Source organism: Simochromis diagramma, unplaced genomic scaffold (genome assembly GCF_900408965.1).
Source record: "Simochromis diagramma unplaced genomic scaffold, fSimDia1.1 OVJJ01000361.1, whole genome shotgun sequence".
NCBI classification, from domain to species: domain Eukaryota; kingdom Metazoa; phylum Chordata; class Actinopteri; order Cichliformes; family Cichlidae; genus Simochromis; species Simochromis diagramma.
The window spans coordinates 11215815-11237659 of NW_024386860.1; the positions used below are offsets into that span (position 1 = coordinate 11215815).

Consider the following 21845-nt stretch of genomic DNA (forward strand, 5'->3'; position numbering starts at 1 on the left):
CTCAGCACCAGCCGCACCAGCTGAGAGCGATCTGCTGCGATATCTCCACGGGCATTAATCTGTGTGGGAGAGGAAGGCAGACACTGATCAGCTTAACTTCAGCACGCTGCACTGATGTCTAATGAGATGATTTCTCATTAGTCCTGATTCCATACACTCTGCTGCTTCGGCCTGCTGTGAGGCTGAGCCACGCTCCACTAACATACCCTCGCGCAACTCTTCACCTGAAACCGGATGCCTTCATCTCGGGCTGTTTGTGAGATTTTAGATTAACATCCTGTTTAAAATTTTTAAGAGACTACCAATGGAAAAACCAAACAAGAAAGTCAGAATCTCGTCCGTCCTTTATAACTGCTGGAGGAAAGCAAAATGGATTAAAAGTCAATTTTATACTCATCAGTTAAAAATCAATATAATAAGGAGAGATCGTTTGGAAGTAAAGATGAAATTAATTGGAGAAACAGCGTGTAACATAAAATTCTTTTCGGTTAATAGATTCTGATGAAAATCCACGTCTTAGAGCAGATGATATGAAAAGTAGGAAATAGAGATGGGAACCCCCGGAGTTCAGACAGTTGTAGTGGAACACAGTTAGCAAATGACTTGAAGTGGCTTCGGTTGAGATGTTCTGCAATCTGGATAAGATGGAGATGAAGTGGAGGAAGACTGCATGATAGATGGTCTGAAAGGTAGTAGAGAAGTAGCACAGTGGCAATAATATTTGCAGAACAGGGATGCATGCAAATACAAGCAGGCAAGAATTAAATGTTAGAATTAAGTGTTTTTCTCTGTGTGTGAGAGTGTGTAGTCATCCCAGCATACTAAGTAGTTGGTAAATGCATTAGATTGAGACTGTTCGAGCTGCTGTGGTCACTGGGTCTGAGGGCTGAAAGGGTTTCAGTGTTTGAAGTGGCAGACAGCATTTCTCACTCAGGGGAAACATGTTACCTCTTGTGGAAGTGACGACAAGGGCGACGGTTGTTCAGAGGTGATTTTTGTCCTTACACTGGAGCTGAGATAGGTTCTCCCCTGCTTTCAGTCTTTGCTCGAAGCCACCATGTCCTGAACTAAAGGGGTTAAATGATTCTGTACCGACTGTACTTTATATTTATAGTGGCCATTTTACGGAACCATTTATAGATGTGGCGGTCAGGCTGACAGATGCACCGTTACACTGAATTAAGAAAAGATTTATTCGTAAGTGGTCGTCAGCAACCTTTTCTCTCCCACTCATCTGCCTGCAGGATCTTAGCAGGCATAGACAGCCCTTGCTTTCTCCTTGATTTTTCAGTCATGTCGTTGTAGGAAGATTTAAAAAAAATCATGCATGCTCCCTCCAGTAAAAGCATATTTCATCATCATTAATTATTAATACCAGAAAAACTGCTAATTAAACAGGTCACATTGCATTTTTTCTGTCCAACAGTTCAAAACTCCTGCTTTAATGATACAAGAATGCTTCCATATTAACTGCTGTTACTCGTACAATGACCCTCTTCGCAGCTTGCTACCGAGACCACCTGACATATTTTATTTGCAGCTGAGTGGACACAGGAATCTGAGCTGAAGTTACAATCTAAATAAATGAGCCCCCTTACACTTTAGTGAACAAAAACTGTGGTGGTAAAAATCAGAGTGAGTCAATTAACTGGAAATTCATGCGCGCGTGTGTGTGTGTGTCTAACAATCCAGGTCATAGCTTACTGTAAAATGAGGTGGCATCACTCAGCCATGGAAAATACAGCCCCTCCTTGGCAAGGTGGGGAGTGTGTGGTCAGGAAGGACAATAGCACACACCATATTTCCATCACTTCAAAGGACATTATACTGACTTTTTGTGCATTTCCTTCCAACTTAACCTAACTATGACCTTAACCTAAACCTGAACTCATTCTGAACATAAGCAAGAGGTTTATAGTAATAAGGTTTAATGATTTAATTTCTGTGCCCGAAAGGAGCAATATCTCCACAATGTGACTGTGTAAACAGATTTATGACTCCATTTCCCTGAGGACATAAATACACACACATACACACTTTCTCACTCTAAGGTCAGTTTAGTCTACTGCCAGGAGCATAACACAAGTCTTAAAAGCTCTGCTGCTGGTAGAAGAACAGCTCAGGACAACACACTCTGATCCAGACACATATTTTATTTAAAAAAAACACAAAAAGGACAAACATCAACAAAGCAGAAACCGAATCCTTTTTGGGTATTTTGGAAAGTTTTCACCACGAGAGCTTTATTTCCATAGAAGGACTGAGTTGCACCTCTGGCCGTTAAAACGTCGCATTCTTTGAAATGTAGTTGTGTATTTTAGGGTGTCATTTTTCTGGTGAGTGTTATAGTTTAAAGATCTGGAAGCCGTTGGAGCTGTTATAAAGATGTACGACCTCGTTGTCGACACGAGCAGCTGTGTGATAACATGATGTCATCATGAACCAGTACAGACTCTTCTTTGGCTTCTGCCTTTGACGGATTATAACGCAATGTGGGAGTAACTGCTTCAGAAATGGAGATAAGTCTGTCTCTATAAACTTGAAGCCCAAAAGGAGTAAACAGAGGTTTGAGAAGATGAGTTTCCAGTGTCTGTATATGGGATATCTTTTATTCTGTCGGCACTGCATGTAATCTGTCTGAGTGATGATCTCTGTTCCTATTCTAGTCAGAAACGACCAACTCTGCTTGCTTTTGAAAAAGATGCACTTGTAAAAAGAACTCCAAATACCAGGCTACATATAACAACACTGAATTTCACAAAAACAGTGTTGCCAGTTAATATTAAAGGTTGTTTAAAAATACACACATTTTTAAAACTTTTAAAACTCTTCAAACTGGATTTTAAGACCGAAAGGCATGACATCAGATCTGAGCAAACCTACATTCGTCTTCTGCAATCTCTTATCTTGCAGCATTTCTTTTATATATCTTTTATAGATCTTGCATTTATATATTTTCTCCCATATGCCGCCTTCTAGTACTTGTGTCAGAAGCTGCATTCTTCGCAATTCTAACTTGAACACTGATTTGTGAACACAAACTGAGGTTTGTGTACTCAAATCATGACAGCTTGGTTCTAAACTTCTCCATAAAGCTCAGACATAAAGGTCTAACAACTTCCACAGTATTTTGTCCTCTATACACTTCTGTATGTTCAGGCATATCATACATACCCTCAAGTCTCAGGGATGTCGCTCATCCAAGCTCGAAATGCAGACTTTGACACTCTTTAAAGAGGACCTTTGTCTCTCACTCTCCATTCTGCTGTAAGCACTTACACCTTGGCACTTAAGCCAAAGGACACCTTGTGCATATTTCTGAATGGCCAGTTCAATCTAACAGAAAAGCATGAATTGACACCCTGGGGTGAGAGTAAGTTGGAACTTTCCACCCAAAGATGTTTTTTTTTATATTAGTTACAATTGGTAAAGGAATTTTAAATGAGATTTTCCAGCTACCTGAGAAGCAAGTTATTTGTTTTGGTGGTGCTCATTTAAAATAAATAATAACATAAATATATTTACTAGCAATTAATAAATGATACACAATTCAACACGGAAGCTGGGATTAGCCACATAATTCCCTCTCTGATAATCAAAGCAAGCTGGATACTTTGCTTTAGCATTGATGAGAACTCTATAACTCATTAATGTATCTGGAATATTTGAGCAGCAGTCACTTTTGAAATCCATCACATGATCCTCAAAGGATGTCCCCAAGACTCCTGCAGTCTCCGACTTTGTACTTTAACACTGAAACACCCTTGACAGTGATCATTACTGAGGATCAACGCAGGTAAATAAAAATAAGATACCAAGATATTTAATGTGGAAAAGATGGAAAACATAGAAAAGCAAGTTACTAGTTTGACAAGTTTGATGCTATCAACTATTTTTCAAGGGTCTTTCTCATGTGAGAAATATGTTTGTACCATGAGAGAATTTCAAATCTGAATTTCAGTCTCTCCCTCACTACAAAGGTAAGTTCTGTATAATCCACCATGTCTGTGAAGTCTCAATGGCCAGCTCACGCTTGCTGTCCCTTGGTGTGCATGACATCAGTATATTTCACAGTGTCATTTCCTGTCAAGTTTTTCTTCTGCTTTTCAAATCACTCTGCCCCTTTCTCAGTGGAAAAGCGACACACACAAAGTGATGAGGAAAAGCCGTGACATTAGGAAGCTCAGGCGCACACATTCATAATGTGCGAGCAGACGCTGGTTCTTTTGGATACAAAAACATATCTTTTGTTCTTTTCCCTCTGTCAACAGACCATCAAGGCAACATCTCCCCTCGGTGACCCCAGGGTGACCTACAACCTGGAGGAGGGTCAGGTACCGGAGACCAACATGCCAGTGCGGTTCTACATGAAACCAAACCGGGCCGACGGCTCGGCGTCCATCCTGGTAGCCGAGAACCTCGACTATGAGACGACGCGCTTCTTCACGCTCAGAGTGCGCGTGCAGAATGTCGCTGCTGTGCCGCTCGCCTCCTTTACCACGGTCTATGTTAATGTGACAGGTGAGTTTGTATGGTTAAGGGTCAAACATTTTCAACTCCTTTAGCCAGACTGGTAGTCAAAAACGTGGATTCAGTCCCATAGGTTTGTACAGGTAACCAATCAACTTACAGCTCTTTCATTTAAATAGTACAAGGCCCCTGTTGGCTATATGCACTCAGTGTGAGTGAGTCTCAAAGATGAGATATTGACTTATTTGCATATTGATAGATATGTTCACAATTCTAAATATGCTATATTGATGAACAAAGCAAAGTATTTAGTGGTTTAAAAGTTGCCATTACAAGGACTTTAAAATGAGTAGCAGAGCTCTGACCATCGAATGTAAAGAAGCCGTTGGTGAGCAACAGAAACTCGGGTGTAATGAGAGACAAGCTGGAGGAAATGACGAGAAGAGAAAGATTAATGAAGTGCGGTTCATATCCAGGGTCGTTTCTGGCAGAAAAAGAAGAAAACAGAAGCGACCGGTGGTGTCAGCTCCATGCCGTCTCCCTTTAACAGTGACTCACTTCCCAAACAGCATCTGTAGGCGGGTGGAGAGAAGGAAAGAGGAGAAAACACTTCCTGACTTTGATTGGCTTTGAACAAACCCACATCGGACGCTGTAATTGGCTTAGCGGAGCTTGAAAGTGAGCTGACAAGCTGCTTTGTGGACTCTTCAGGGTGTTTGGAGGATAATTCCTCACTAATAACTCAGTTTTCATTAGTGAGGGTAGACACAGTCCAGCTTCACTTTCTGATGGACTTTTTTTTTTTGATTTTGCCTTTTTGTCTCTTTCTGCTTTATTTCACTGTAATTCATCTTTACTTTTTAATCTCCTTTACTGCTGTTCCAAAAATCCAATCTTATTTCTGTCTCTTTGCCTTCTGTCTTGCTTGTTCTTTCTTTCTGTCTTTGTTTATTTCCTGCTCACTTTTCCATTCCTTCTAGCATTTTCTTTCTCTGTCTGTTTTTAATCCACTTTAATCAGCTTTCATGGACATGACAGGCTGTATGTGTTCTTTTGCCAGATCCTTCAACAACAAAAAATATGAATGTGGGAAAATAAAGGATATTTTTTTTCTACTGTTTCTTTTTGTTTTTTCCGCCTCAGACGTGAACGACAACGTTCCTTTCTTTCTGTCGTCCACCTATGAGGCCACGGTTCCCGAAGGAGCGCAGATGGGCACGTCTGTGGCTCAGGTGTCAGCCACTGATCTGGACTCTGGTCTGCACGGGATGGTGAGAAACGTCTGCACTGATCGTTAATGATATTCTACTTCCTGTTCTTTTTCTGCTTCACTGCATCTCTCTGTGTTCTTCAGATCCACTATGTGATCCTGAAGGATGAAAGTGGGGACTCTCAGTTCTTCAGCATTGACTCCCACAGTGGGATCATCTTCACTCGAGCCTCTTTTGACCGTGAGCAGAAAGCTTCGTATCTGATAGAGGTGCAGTCACAGGACGGCTCGGAGTCGGCCCGACAAGGCCAGCAGGGCCAGCCTAACACAGGTAACGCACAATCAGAGAGAAGGCGTGCAGTCCAATTAATATAAAAGAGATCATTTTGCAGACCTTATAAAACGAAAGTCTAGAGAATCTTGCATGTGTTTGAATACGTTGAAATTATATTCCTGAGCAAAGCCTCCGTCCCACTTTGACTCAGACACAGCCTACGTCAGGATCTTCGTCACCGATGTGAACGACAACGCCCCGGCATTTGCCCAACCGGTGTATGAGGTGAGCGTGGAGGAAGACAAGGAGGTCGGCTTCGTCCTCATCACCGTCACGGCCAACGACGAGGATGAAGGTAAGTTAGAATCTGGCAGTTTTTCTGTCTCTCTGGGATGCACCTGTTGTAGTTGCTGTCAGTGGTGGCAGTGAAGTCAGTTCTTTGTGATTTCATGTGAACTTCAGTCAAACTGATCAAAGTCTCCGACTGAGTGTGCAGTTAGTCATAAAAACAAGTGTTGAGCAAGAAATTAGGTGCGTGAACTGAATGATCTGGTGCCTCCCCTCTCTGTCTCTCCCATTGAGCGCTGTTTCCTTTTCACACTTTTTTATAATCTTTCTCCTCTTTTTGCCTTTTTGCTTCTGTTTGGATGATTTGCATCCCCTCTTCTCCCCTTTTGCTTTTCTTGTCTCAATCCACTCCAATTTTCTGCTCTCTTCTTTTTTGAATTTGTCTCTTCTCTTTATTTTTCTTAAGATAAACTTTGCTCTGTATAAGGTGACTTTTTTTTTTTCTTCCACTGCAATAGCTGGTGGTCATGTCTTATTGTAAAAGCTTACATTAGAAAGTCAGGATCAGTTTAACAAAAGCACACCTACGTTTTACAGCTTAAAAACCACTTAATTTTTATTGCTGTTTATTGAGACTGTGGGCAATAAATTTGAAGAGGTTTTGTTTGTTTGTTTTTATGTGTGTCTAAATTCAAAATCAGGCTGCCCAGGTTTAAACTAATATGTTACTTGCTTTAGTGAAATTATCCAGTTTGTTGTTGTGAGACCTCGCATGAAAACTTGATCAGTGTTAAAGTGTTACCACACAGGATTTATATGGTGGATGATATTATCCATTATCTATTCAGACCTGCAAATCACTCAGTCCACTCTTGTTGTTGATGTAATACAAAGTGGGACACGCTTAACCAGTGTGGTTCACATACACAAAGTGAATGAAAATGAATGCTCTGTTGAATTGAGAGTAAACAGTTGTGCAGACAATCGGGCTTTAGATGTGTGGCAGAATATGGATACTTAGCATTACAGTAAATGATCTTTGATGGCACCCTTAATGTTTGCAGTTTCTGTTGTTTCTGGTCATTAGTTGAAGTTCACAGAGTGTATATTAAAGATGGATGTAGCAAAATGACACCAACAAAAGTTCCTTAAACCTGTATTATTTTTGATCGCCATTAATGGCTGACTCCTCTGTTTGCAGGCTTGATTGTACTAAAAGACCCAGAAAAATGTTGAAAGTACAATTTGTAGTAAACTTTCATGTAAATGCTTCTTTAAAAAATATCTAAATAAAATCACGAGAACCAGTGTGGCACCCATCTGTTTATAACTGTTAACTAATCATTTATAGTTACTTGTGTAAAGTAAATTTACTGTGTTTAACGCAGCAAATAGAGGTAGCAGTCTTAGTTTTATTCTGTTTTCCATTGTGTATTAATTATAAAACCGTTTAAATGTATTCAGACTTCACAATAAAACTGAATACAAAGCCCAAGTCTATACCACATGAAAACGTGTACTTTTAACCTCTACACTTCCCATAGGTGTACAGATGACTAACGTGAACAGAAATGTTTTTTATTGAGCTGAATTCAAATTCAACTTTATTCAAAGAGCTCTTTCAAGGCCCTTGTACTGTAAGGTAAAAAACATATTGCATTAAAGGATGAACCCCCAACAATGAGATGATATCCTATGAGTGAGCATTTAGTGACAGTGTGAAGGAAGAACTCAGTTCATATATACTGGATTTAACAGGGAAGTAGATAAAAAGAAAAGCTAGTTAAAACAGACTAATATGGGAGAAATATCTCTCTTTCTATTTCCTGTTAGTACTCTCACTGCAGTGTTTTGGATCAGCTGAGGGTTTTTCGTGAAACTTTTAGACGATCCGGATAATTAGGAATTACAGTTGAGTATTTCAGCCTCAACATAATAAATCCATGAACTAGTTTGTCAGCATTTGACAGCGTTTGACAGGATGTTTTGTTTAGTTTTGACAATGCTACGAAGATGAAAGAAGGCACTCCTGTATATTTGTTTTATGTGCACATTGAAGAACATATCCTCCTCATACAGCATATTCTCAGCTCCTCCTGTAAATTACATCGTAAATTACATATCGTGCCTATAGTTTTACTGATTTGTGTCATCTGGCTTCACAAATAAATACAACTGGTTATTATCTGCATGGCATTGGAAATGTATGCATTGTTTTCTAAAGATATTACCTGAGAGACCCATATGTAAATTAAAAGGTATTGGTCCGAACTCAGAACCCTGTGGAACTCCATGACTAACTTTTATGCATGACAAAGAATCCTCATTTATAAAATCTAATTGACTTGATTATGTTTCAAATCAGTGCATTTTCTTTAATCTAAGCGGCATGCATGGTAGGTTTTGGTTAACAGTAATTAGTCTCACACTGATAAGAATTTAGCTTCGTTAAACTGATAATGTTAGATAAGTAAACATTGCTTCTCAAGCTGCACCTCCCACATTTTGGAAGCACCAGAATGTTAAATTACCTTAACCTACGTGACAGTATTTTGAATTATAGCATTTTTGGTTTAACCTACTTACCTAACATCAGAGTGCCTCCATTCATATTTGATATACAGGTTATGCGGAAAGTATTCTTGCTTTTTTTGTTGTTGTTTGCTTTGTTTTCTTTTTTTGGAGGGTAATTGGGTAGTTGTGTCTGTGCTAACAGAAGTACATTTAAGTAGTTTTAAAAACTGATTTTAAAATTTTCATGCTCTTCAGTTTTCTTAATTTATTAGTCCCCGTTCTCCTCACTGTTGTCACTCGTCTCCACTCTCCTTATTTTCTCTCCTCTGTTTTATCTCCTTCTCTCTTCTTCTCTTGCTGTCACAGCTCGTTAGCGAGTGCCGCTGCTCCCTTGAGGTCGGCGGTTTTGATGTTTGTCTCTTTGTTTGTGTTTGTCCCTCATTCCTCTTCCTCCTCCGCTCTAAACCAATAAGCACCAGGAGGCAAAAAAAAAGGAAAAATATCAGAAAACAACAAAAAAACAAGCCTCTCTCTCTTCTACTCTCTCTCTTAATGACAGCTGTTGGCGTCAGATCAACGCCTCTGAGGTTTTCTATACTCAGAGCATGAGTGAAGGAAAGAAGAGTGATGTCTTATTATTTATTTTTCTTTTTTTAATCTTTAACCTTTATTTTTTTTTTCTTGTTGACTGCAATATACTTTTATACAGTGTGACACAGTCTACCTCCTATTCATCTTCTATATTCACCCTGATTCCCTGAGGAGTTCCCCAAACTTCCAGTCACTCGTCTTCCACTGTCTCCTTTCTTAATACTTTTTCCCACAGTTTGAGCCGACTTCTGAATTGAGCCATTTACTGAATTTCTTAAAAATAGAAATAAGGAACACCTCGGCACTCAACCAAACTTGCTATAGGCTTCGCTAACAAGCTATAGCGCTTAAAAGAATATCTGGATGAATTTCAGTCCAAGTCGTTCCTGCACTTTTGCGTGTTGGCTGGTAGCAGCAGAGTACATGTGTAATTGAGAGTTTATAAATACCATGTTGCATGGCTCATAAAGCCAGAATGACAGCAGAAATACCATCAGTCATATCATATTTGCAGAATGCACATGTCTTTTTTAAAGTTGTGATTCACATTTTTTTTACTTTGTCTGTTATTTCTATGACTACTAATTGCTATCCCCAGAAAATATTGAGATCTTTAGCAAAAACACTCAGTGGTCTGACAGGTAGGCAGGATAGTCAGACTTATCTAGAAGAGAATACAAAGTAATAATCTATCAGCTCTTTTCTAACTACAGTTGTAATTGAAGTTATTGAAAACAGAAATCATACATTCAAATAAGCCATTAAAGCAGTATGTTAGCAAAGGTACTTACATTTAACTTAGAACTGTCATTTTTTTGTTGATCATATAGTCTTCTGAGTCAAAATTAAATTTGCCTTTTCATGTGGAACATTTGACTGACACATGCCAACGTTTCATAATGTAAATGAAGTCATATAAGGATGTTATTATCTATAAAGTTACGAGGTTACATCCCGCAAAACATGAGGAGGAATAAAAGTAACATTTTAAATGCAAACAGAAATCCCCACAAGCTGAAAAAGTTACACTGTGATGGGACGTTAGAGACTATTCTATAACTATTTCTTGCTGCGAAGTTAAAAAAATATTTATACTAAAATATTTGGTATGAAAAAAGGAAGGTTAGCCCTGTAGCACACTGGTAACCTGTCCAGGAAGTACCCCACCCCTCACTCCAGGCCCACTTGACCCTAATTTTGATTAATATAAGAAAACAAATAAATTGAAAACAGAAGTTTCAATTTATTTTCTGGCCCTTGACTTGTTGATTAATTTATGGTTCATTTTTATTTGAGCCCCTTCATAAACCCTGTAAATTCTTTTTCTCTGGGAGCGCTCCATATTTTGAGGCTTGTGTCTGAAAATCTGCTTTGCTTTCTAATTTTTATTGAAAGTAGTTCAGTCAGTCAGTTAAAATAGCTGTTTTGTTTATTTTTCTCTTTTTTTATTGTTTTGTCTTTTTTATGTGGCCTTATTCCTGGAAATGTCTAGATTTAGTATTTTTTCCCCCCTCAGACTGATCCCGTGAGGTTCTGAAAGACGCTGAACACTGGATTAAGAGATGCTAAGATTGCAAAAAGCTGTACAAATCTTTAACCTTTTTTTCTTGCTGACGCTTTATCCCCACTTTTTTTGTCTCGCCAGAGACTCCCCGTAGTAATCAACAAACACTCCTCGGCCCTATACCACTTGGGGGTCCAAAGGCTCAGATAAAGAAAACCAGCCGTGTTGGCTTAAACATCCCTTAAACCTTCCTAACAGGCACGTTGGTAAGGGTGAGATTAACTAAACCCCCAGATCTGATCCATGCTGAATCAGCTCTCTGAGCGTAAAAGAGGGAGATCAGGGTGAAATGTTTGTAAATATTTATCATATATCCATAATAACTGCATCTTTCTACCTCTAATAACTCGGTTGTTAAGTTCTAGTCATATTTGGTGGTTAGATATAACTAAACCTTAATTAGATTGTTTTCAGTGTTTGCACTGTTGTTGCTCTTTTGTGATTTGCTTTTTATAGATTATAGCTCAGTATCTTAAAAAGTAACAATTGCAGTTCAGTGGCTGCACTGAATTGCGATGTTTGCATTTCTGTAATTACAGTTATTATAAGACATACGGGAGTTTGATTCACTGTTTCCTGAAACAAGAGAAATACCTTGTGTCACTTACTTTCTCTTACTGCTTTGTCTCTATTGTGACAGTAGCAGAATCCAACACTTTGGTAGACAAACATTAGCACTGCCATCTGCCCTCCTAATGTTATCTTTAAGAGTGCTATGTTGCAATATTTTTAATGTGCTTCTATTTATATTTTGTTGAACATTTTTGTAATTACATTATCACATATGTTCACAGAATAACAATAAAGAACTCAAAGCAATCATTACTGTAAAATATAAAAAAGATTTCTGTGAATAACTGTTTTCATAGATCATGCCACACTCTGACCTGTTTTTTTAACTTAGTCCAATTTTGCAATTTTTTACTTGCTGCCCAAAGCTTTCTAGTTTCAGGTCTGTTCAAGTTATCAGTCAGTCGCCTTTTGAAAAATGGCAGTTGGCAAAGCGACAAATCTGTCGTTCATTTGTCATCAAACTGTTGATTTATTTTTCCTGGAAAATAATATGCTGGTGAATAGTGAGCACGGACTTCTAGCCCATACTGATTTGCAGTCCTCGCCGTTGTCCATTATGTAATGCATAAAAGTTGTTTTATCTATCTTGTGTTTTATTGCACAAACACTGGCTTGCATGAGCTGATTCACATTCTTCTACTGTGAACATGTCCATGTTTCCAAAATGGCAAATGAGTCATTTTCATTATCATCTTATTGCAAGCTATGCAAATTTTAGGCTCATTTACCTCTGATGCATTTTGGTGTTTTTTCAGTCAGATTCCTTCCCATGTTATATGGAGATCAGATACATTGTTTATATGCATGTGTAGAGCATGTGTGTACATGTTAGGCAGATTAAAAAGTGTGCGTGTGTGTGTAATGGTAACTGAAGGTGAAAAAAATCAAACTCCTGAAAGCTCCAATCTCAAGTTTGATTAGCTGTAAACAGAACTCAAGGTTTTATCCTCTAAAATGCAGCAAAGCAGCCGTCACCTTGGCTGCAGCTGTGTGTGTGTGTGTTGTACATTATGACCACAGTTTGTTGTTGAAGCTGACAGATGTTGAAGCACCGGTGACCTTCATTCCAGACATAAACTGTAGGTCACTCAAACACAATTACCAGGGACTAAGCGCACATACATACACACACACACACGCCAACGCTTTCCTTTGCTGAATAGTTCCTGCATTTGTTTCAGCTTGATTTGGTGTTTGTTGGAATATAACCTAAGGTAGAGTTGAGGTGACGGGGGAAGGGTGGGTTTAGATTACCTCTCTTTACCCCCCTCCTCTCCAACCTAAAGCTGATTAGGTGCAGCAGCTTTTGTCACCCGTCGTGTTTTCTGGGTAAATTTGGTCCTACTAGTGTAAAAAAACTGCCGAACTAAGATCATCTTGTAATGAGATCAAGGGGCTTTTTTTAAATTCTGCTGAGTCTGGCGTTTCAGTCTCGCGTCGCCCCTGGGTTTAGTACACATGCACAACTACCTACTACTGCAGTGAAGTTGAGCTAATGAGGTATGTGTGAATGTGAGTGATTTTACATTTTACATTGTACTGAATGGAGGTGATGGTTATGATGGTTAGGATTGGATGGATCTGGGACACAAAGGTTCCTGATTTGCAGTCCAAAGTCAAGCCATCAGAGTGTGTAACAATTCTACTAAATGAAGCTTAGCCTGTTTGCTAAGTTGAGTTTGTTGCTGCATTTAGATACCACACTTCAGTCACTGCAACACAGCTTTAATCATAGCAGTGTTTAAGCCCTCAGCGAGCTGCTTATTCTTCTCTCCTTGCTGCCTTTAATGCAGTCTCTGAGTCCCCTGAGGTGGTAAGTTTGTATCACCCTTTCACAACAGGAAACCATATTGGCTTCCTGACCTTAGCTCAGCAGGGAGAGGGGGGACAATGAGGTCAAAGCCCAGAAAAACCAAAATTAATGTTGAACGTGTTTGTCATATTTATACATACAATTGTAACACACCTTTCTGTATTAGACCTTCCATCTGGTCTTTAGCAAAATATTCATCATCTGCTGGTAGCAGTGCACATACCTATTGTTCTAGGTTTTCCTACTAACAGACGAAACCATTGCCTCAAACTAATAAACATGAAACAGTGTGTTTTAAAGATGTGTCCTGTAGGAGAGCCCCAGAAATCTGAGTTTTTCCCCCTTTATACTTGAAAATTGTTTGCAGGCCTTGATTATCCTCCAGACAGACTGTTAAGATGCTCCACGATGATTTGCAAGCAAAACGAAAATGCAAAAATCCCATGCTTTTGCCCTTTCCTGTGCATCATCTTTAGGGACCACTGTACACAGTTTATAAGCAAACAGTGTTTAATGCTCTATCGCAGTTCCTCATCTCCAGGCCAATGCTATGTTTACATTTTATGAAATTAAAACTATACCAATATTTATTACTTGTGAAAACATTATTTTTATAGTTTTGTATCAGTTAAATTGTCACTTACACTCACTTGTTATGTACGCCTGTTCAACTGCATCTAATGACCCAATCACGTGGAAGAAATTCAGTGCATCTAGACATGTAGACAGAGAGGAAAAAAACACCAGAATGTGGAAGAAAAGTGATTTAATTTACTTTAAATGCAGCATGGTTGTTGGTGCCAGATGGGCTGGTCGGAGTATTTCAGAGACCTGTGATCGACTGGGATTTTCACATATCCAGTCATTGGAAGTTCTGTGGGTGAAAATGGTTCTAACTGATTCGAACAGATAAGAAAGCAACATCAACTCACATAACAACTCATTAGAACCAAATATGCAAAGGAGTATGTCTGAATTCACAACACCTTGAAACAGGCAGACGATAGATAGATAGATAGATAGATAGATAGATAGATAGATAGATAGATAGATAGCCTCCACAGTCAACAGATCTTCTTCAGATCAGAGCACCTTGAAAATGTGGTAGAAAAGGAGATTCACATCATTGATGTGCTGAGTAAATATTACGGATCATATCAATATAGAAATATCTCAGGAGTTTCTAGCACCTTGCTAGAATCTATATCGAAAAGTCAGATATTAATATTTACAGAACTTATTATGACATGAATAACAGTTATAGCACACAATAACAGGAGAAGATGGATGTATCTATTCATTAAGTCCTCTTTTGAAGCCTCAAGATGAGCATATTTGCTTTTGCAAAAAAAAAGAACCCAAAAAAAACAGATGTGATGAGAAGGGACAGCCTGACTGTGAAACCACATGCCCATTAACTAATTAGTTGTGAGTGACAGCCCGTTATTGAATGAGTTTGTGGTTTCATACCACAGATAACCTTCAATTTTTAAACATGGTATGACCAAGATTTGGAAAATAGACTTAATTCTTCTTCACTATGACCCAAAATGAGTGACTCAGCCCATAATGTCAGTGTTTACAGCGATCAAGATTCACATAGATTTCCATTGCATCGAAAGTCTCTTTGGAACCACAGCTGTCACCATCTGTCACAACCTGGAAGATGCATATGTCTGGAGGGTCTAATATCTTTGGACCCTCCAATTGCTCAGTCATGCAGCAGACTAATATTTAATTTTTACACTGTAAATTTAGCTTTCGGTTATTTGTATTCGAATTTGTCATTTTAGGATGTTTTTTACCGATTACTGGGGAAACCTTACTCCAAAATCTACCATCACATATCAGGCTTAATGTTTTCTGTCATGTTGGAATAAATACATGGCTCTACTCAAGATTTCTGGGTACTGCAGCCAGCTGAATTTCAAATATCCACAGTATCTCTTGCAGGCATCTGAGGCCACAACATGTGATATTTTCTAATGTGGTTGTAAAACGAAATGAAACTTCCTCCAAATATGAGTTTAGTCCTTCAGAGTGTCAACCTGCAGTCACTGCTCAGGGACGACTTTCCCCTCCGGTCCACCTCACAAGGAGCAGAGATCTGACCTTAATCTCAATTTGGGCCTCCTGCTAGGCTGCGAATTAAATCAGCTCTATCCCCTAGCATGTGCGTGTGTGTGTGTTCATATGTGTGTGTATGTGTTAAAAGGGCAACACCATATGGCCAGACTGATCATTAGGGAGGCTGCCGGAGGCAAAAACCGCTGGAGCTACTCTCCTTACACACATTTACACACACTCACATTTACACACACACACTAACTCGCTCGCTGAGTGTCACAACACATCGTGCTTGGAGGCTGTGACGGACCAGTGCACTTAAGCTTTTTCCTCGCACACAAACGAGCACACACACTCTCCAGTGTCGTAATGAAGGTCCTCCATGTCTCCACAGATGGTGTTTGTCTCCTAAAGTCTCCTTGGTGCCGGTAAACAGAGAGCTAGCCGGACCAAGACAGACCTGCCTCTGGGCCCTGAACATACATCTGTGTGTGTATGTGTTTGCCATGTTTACCATGTCCCTATGTGTGTGTGTGCTGGCATTTCTTCAGTTCATCAGGAAAGTAGAGGGAAAGCCAACAGAGGAAAGACAAGGAAAGGAAAGAGACTAGAGAATGAGATGGAAAAGCAACAGAAAGATGAAAGAAGTGAAGGGAAAGAGGGATGAAAGTAGATTATCAAAACAAGTGGACAAAAAGCCTAAAGAACAGACGGAAGTAGGAGGAGAATAAAAGATTTGGGAGGAAGATACATGAAGGAGAGTTAAGGAAGGAAGAAAAGACTGTGGCAAGAAAAAATAATCAAAGGAGGAAAACAGGACTGCATAGCAAAGCTGAAAGAAACGGTAGGCTAGAGGGATGGAGGCACATGGAGGAAGCAGGAAAGAAAGAAAACTAAAGAACCATCGATGTGAGAAGAGAAGAAGGAGAGGGGGAAATTAGTCAAGTTGGATTTATACACTGTGGTTCATGTAAACTCATCTTCAAAAACTGGTCACCAAAGCATTTAAGGCAAAGATGTAAGTCACCGAAATTAGTGTATTCACATTATAAGAAAATGGAAATCTACATTTTTTTCCATAATTTAAAAACTGCTGTTTCAGTTATTTTATATTTGATTAAACGGTTGATAAGCTGTTGTGAGTCCTACGAATGTCACCAAGAGTGGATCTCCTCCATTTACTAGGAAGTCAGTATCGCCTCATTGACTGAAGGTTATTTTACTCTGCTGAGTAGAATCATTAATATGTTTTCAGCTTAGAATAACATCAAGATTTGGCATTTGGGAGCTGGAGTAGCAACATGGATTACTGGATAACACTTGACCCTAGATATTAAATATAAATAGACTGATTCTTATTTAGTGCTTATTCTTTTTAAATGTAGCACTCAACATGTGTCTCATTCACCCAAGCATGTTTTTATCTAAGTGTTTTCTTTCTAACTTTAACACTCCAATGAATGAATCACAAGCAGATCTGGGTTCAGTCTGTTTCACAGGGAGACTGGAGCAGCCAGGGATCGAACTACCAACCTTCCAATTAGCAGATAATCTGCTATACTTCCTTTTTTTTTTTTTTTTTTTCTATACTTCCTTAATTAAAACTAGCCAATATAAAGTTTCTGTTTTGGACTTTACTTGCATTACATGACATCATTTTCATTTTTTCAAGCTTTTTGGTTGGGGTTAGACATCAAAGCAGTTAGCAAGACAGAAAAATATTGTGGCATCAGTTCAAAGAATCATTTTTAATACTTAGAGAACTGTGTATTTACAACACACATTGAAATAAAAGCCAACCATAGTTTTAGTCTGCAAAATCACTGAACATGTGATTGAAAATATTAGTAGAAACAGTAAAGGTAAAAACTAGAAAAGGGTGTTTCGCTTTGCTTTTATTATTTTAGGACAAACATGGGGTTGGTGGGATGAAGGAGTCAGTTGGGGACAAGGTGAGAGGCAGTTGATTTGCTGTGGCGACCCTTAAAGGGAGCAACTGAAAGAGGACTTTGCTTTTGTTATTCTCCTTCTGGAAAATCCTTTTGTCCCTGTGACATTTGTCGGGTAAATCCACCAAGAACAACGCATGATGCAGTTAAAGAACAGTGCTCTCAGAAGTTTGCCACTTTCTGTTGCGACCAGTCCTTCAGGAGCAGAAAAAAAAGCAGGAAGGAGACCAAAGATTGCAGGAAGAGATGGGATCAAATGGCAGACAATAGAGAAATGAAGAAATTACAGTTTGTAACCGTGTCAGAGTTGAAAGTGAGTCCATGTCCCAAGTGAGCTGCTGTTCTTGAGGCGTTGTTTAGTAGTGAGGGTAACTGAAGTGAGAGTGAGCGGTACAGCAGACATCATAACTGGCTGCTGTGGTGAGCGGAAAAAGCTGCAGACTGAACAGTCAGTGTACATTCAGGCCATCACCTGCGGTCATGACTGAAAATATGTGGTTGCAAATCCATCCATCCATCCATCCATCCTCATCCGCTTTATCCGAGGCCGGCTCGCGGGGGCAGCAGCCTAAGCAAAGAGGCCCAGACCTCCCTCTCCCCAGCCACCTCCTCCAGCTTATCCAGGGGAACACCAAGACGTTCCCAGGCCAGCCGAGAGATATAATCTCTCCAGCGTGTCCTGGGTCTGCCCCGGGGCCTCCTCCCGGTGGGACATGCCTGGAACACCTCACCCAGGAGGCGCCCAGGGGGCATCCTTGTCAGATGCCCGAACCACCTCAGCTGGCTCCTTTCGATGTGGAGCAGCAGCGGCTCTACTCTGAGCCCCTCCCGGATGGCCGAACTTCTCACCCTATCTCTAAGGGAGAGGCCAGCCACCCTTCGGAGGAAGCTCATTTCTGCTGCTTGTATCCACGATCTCGTTCTTTCGGTCACTACCCACAGCTCGTGGCCATAGGTGAGGGTAGGGACGTAGATCGACCGGTAAATTGAGAGCTTCGCTTTTACACTCAGCTCCCTCTTCACCACGATGGACCGGTGCAGCGTCTGCATTACTGCAGCTGCAGCCCCAATCCATCTGTCGATCTCCGGCTCCCTTCTCCCATCACTCGCGAACAAGACCCCGAGATACTTGAACTCCTCCACTTGGGGCAGGAACTCATCCCCGACCCGGTTGTGGTTGCAAATAATATATGAAATTAGTTTCCTTATGTGGGTTCCCACCACATATCTGAAGTCTTTACTCTTTCTCTGAGTAGAGCAACAGCTACAATTTTGACAGCAGAGGTGAGAGAGTGGCATCTGATCAGGATGCATTCTCAATACCTTTCACTGGACCCTCGGGCCGACTAAAGGCCGACTCGTGTCCGACTCATCTGTTCTGGAAACACAATGGAAAACGTGTGAGAGTTTCAGTATACAAGAAGTGTGTCTATTCATACTATCCAATTTAAATGGACCTAAATCTTAAATAGTCACAACAGAATAACCCAAGTTTCTGCTGTAACAAAAAGCACATCTTACTTTAATTCTGAGCCTTTTTTTAGGTCTCTAGAAAATTAATTGCGTGATGGGGAAACGAGTGTTTGTGTGAGGAGATTTTGAAGAGGCCAAGGTATTAATAACCCCAACTGTAAGAGAAATACCTGATTCTACTGAAGAATTTGACCAGAAAGCTTATATTATGGCTTCTTACAAAACCTCAATTTATAATTTTGTGTGCAGGGGATTAAGGATTTTCTCAATCCACAGTTTGAGTCTTACCTCAATTTTTGGTTCACATTTTTGGTGAACTTTTTTTATTTTTTAATGGGGCATAGATAAGAAAAAAATGGGAGACATTTTTACCACAGTGATAATCACTTGACTGTGACTGATCTTTAAAAATTAGAGCTTTCATCAGACTAGCACCACAGGAAGAGCATTTGCATAACATGAGACGCTGGTCATTAGTGTTGCAATTTTAGTATCACATCTATACACTTATATGTAATTATGATAACTTAATATTTTATAAAATGTCAAAAGATTCTTTATTTATGCTCCCGTTACCAGGCAAAATTTTAGTTTTAGAAAGCCCAACTCGTACTCTACCAAAGCAAAAATGCAACACAACAATGATCCATTCAACTGATCTGAGTGATAGTAACATATACATCTCTTCACCATATGTGCCGGATTTTTCAGCCTTCCTATTTCAATAAAATTAAACAGGCCTTTTTGGAAGCAACAGGAAGATCATCCTCCTCCTTTACCTTCGTCTCCAGAACTAAGCAGTCTGATCGGATAAATCAGTTTTGTAGAAAAGATTTAAAAAAACTGACAAGTGCTTAATTTCTTCCATCCAGGTGCTAATGCCAAGCTGCGCTACCAGATCACATCAGGAAACACCATGGGCACCTTCGACGTGGAACCTGAAGTGGGCACCATCTTTGTGGCTCAACCTCTTGACTATGAGATGGAGCAGCGCTACGAGCTCCGGCTGGTGGCCTCAGACGGGAAGTGGGAGAACGAGACACTGGTAGTCGTTCAAGTGGTAAATCGCAACGATGAGGCACCAGTTTTTAGCCAGACCGAGTATCACGCTGCTGTGATGGAAGAACTCACCCAGCTCCCTGTTTTCATCCTAGAGGTTAGTGAATCTGTTTGTGTCGTATTAAAAGTTACTTAAAGGACTCTTATTAGTCATTTTAGATCGGATTATGTTCACTATAATCAACTCAGTTGTGATTTTAAAACACTGGCATTAGAATAGACAATGCGGTTTTTCAAGTTTTAGTTGAGTCATAAAAAATTATACAAAATCATATATAATTTAGCAGCAATATATGTTCTTAATAATTTGACATTTCCTTTTCTGGTGATGCTTAATGGGAATTTTTATGACTTTTACAATGCAACAGACAGAGCAACTGCTAAAAGGAGTCACACTCACAGCATTGTCTTTTTCAAATTCTTACAAACGGTTTAAGCTGAATTTGATTGGCTGCTCTTAGGAAACTCCCATAAACAGTATAGGACTGAACTCAGCCAAGAAGCCCAAATAGAGCCAGACTAAGCTAAGTTCTCTTTGTTTTCCACTACTAATAAGCAGTGTTGGGTAAGTTACTTTAAATTAGTAACTTAGTTACATTACTAGTTACTTCTATCAAAAGTAACTCAGTTACTTCAAGTTACTCGTTACTTTCAGAGTAACTAGTTACTAGGGAAAGTAATTTTGGTTTAACTCAGAATTCTCTTGTTAATGTGTTGCTTCCGTAACTGGATACCCAGCAAGATTGCCAGTCTTCTAGCTTGCTTACTTGCCACAAGTGCACTGTGCCACGTACCAATAGAAAGGAAAAAATAATGTGCACATTTCCACGAGAGAAATCCCACACCTGATTCTATCCTAGCCATTCTATCCTCGCTTTTTACATCCAACACAAAAACTGCAGTCGTGGTGCTTTCGATTGTACTCAGAACTCGGAAATTCTGCCTTCTGAATAGGAAGATGTAGGTAACACCAGACTGCAGATGAGCTGCATACAGGGCTGGACTGGGACAAAAAAATCGTCCCAGGCATTTTGACTAGAGACCGGCCCACCATTATAGGAAGAATCATAAAGCCTTTGAATGAAAATAAACACTGTTGTGACAGTGATGTACACTGTTCTGATGGTATATATGCATTAATCTATCAATTGTTTGTTGCAAGACTCAGATAATTATTTTTTTTAAAAGTGAGACATTTTAAATGAGAATAAGAAAGTATTTCCTTGTGCCCCCCTTTCCCTTTTAATGCCGTACATGGACCCCTGGCAACACTTTGCTAGACCCGCCCCTGCACAGTTACCAGCTGTCAGCTACTTAGAAAAAGGATCCTGGTGTTATTTGTCTCTCAGAAACAGTTCCTAACTTCCCTTCAACTCATTCATGTCACCTAAAAGGTGAACCTGTTTCTCCGTCACCTGTTCAGCTCTGATGATTCAGTAAGGACATCTCCTGGTTTCATCTTCATGTTTCCCTCTCACCAGATAACCAAACCGACATCATGATCAGCAGCTTCACAGCTGTGGCTCCAGCAAACATCAGCTGATACTAGAAATTAATATTAAATAAATTCTAACAACAGCTGATCAAGCTTAAAAGTGCTGCTGTTGTTTAGCGCGACATCCGTTGGTTTCTTCTTTCTGGCGCAAAGTGGGCGATAAACAAACAAGAGAGCCGATCAGCTGATCATTGATCAGTTTCATGATTGAAGTAGCAACAGGAGAGGGAGGGTGAGAGGATGAGAGAAGAAGAGGCAGCTGTGCAGCAAAGACACAGAATAAATCCAGCTTTGTGTCTTTTCACTGTAGCTGAAGTCCGGGACAAACTGTGTTCCTTTTCACCTCAATACGAAACGCATGATATTTTCTCTGAATACGAGACGATTCCGTTTTTTACAGGACGGTTGGCAACTCTACTAATTAACCTTATGAACAAAATAAAGTTCAACATCATTAACTTCATAGCACCCACCCAGCTGTATAGAAACTCTGTCATGCTAGCTA

General features: G+C 39.8%; 1 protein-coding gene across 1 annotated transcript in view; it reads left to right on the top strand.

Annotated features, from left to right (window-relative positions):
- Positions 1–21845, top strand: part of si:dkey-22o22.2 (neural-cadherin) — a 141735-nt gene that overhangs the window by 85165 nt on the left and 34725 nt on the right. Inside the window, exons 13-17 of the mRNA XM_040030532.1 lie at positions 4272–4521; positions 5614–5741; positions 5825–6011; positions 6166–6309; positions 19659–19942. Of these exons, the coding sequence (XP_039886466.1) occupies positions 4272–4521; positions 5614–5741; positions 5825–6011; positions 6166–6309; positions 19659–19942 (993 nt within the window). The remainder of the gene's footprint in view (positions 1–4271; positions 4522–5613; positions 5742–5824; positions 6012–6165; positions 6310–19658; positions 19943–21845) is intronic.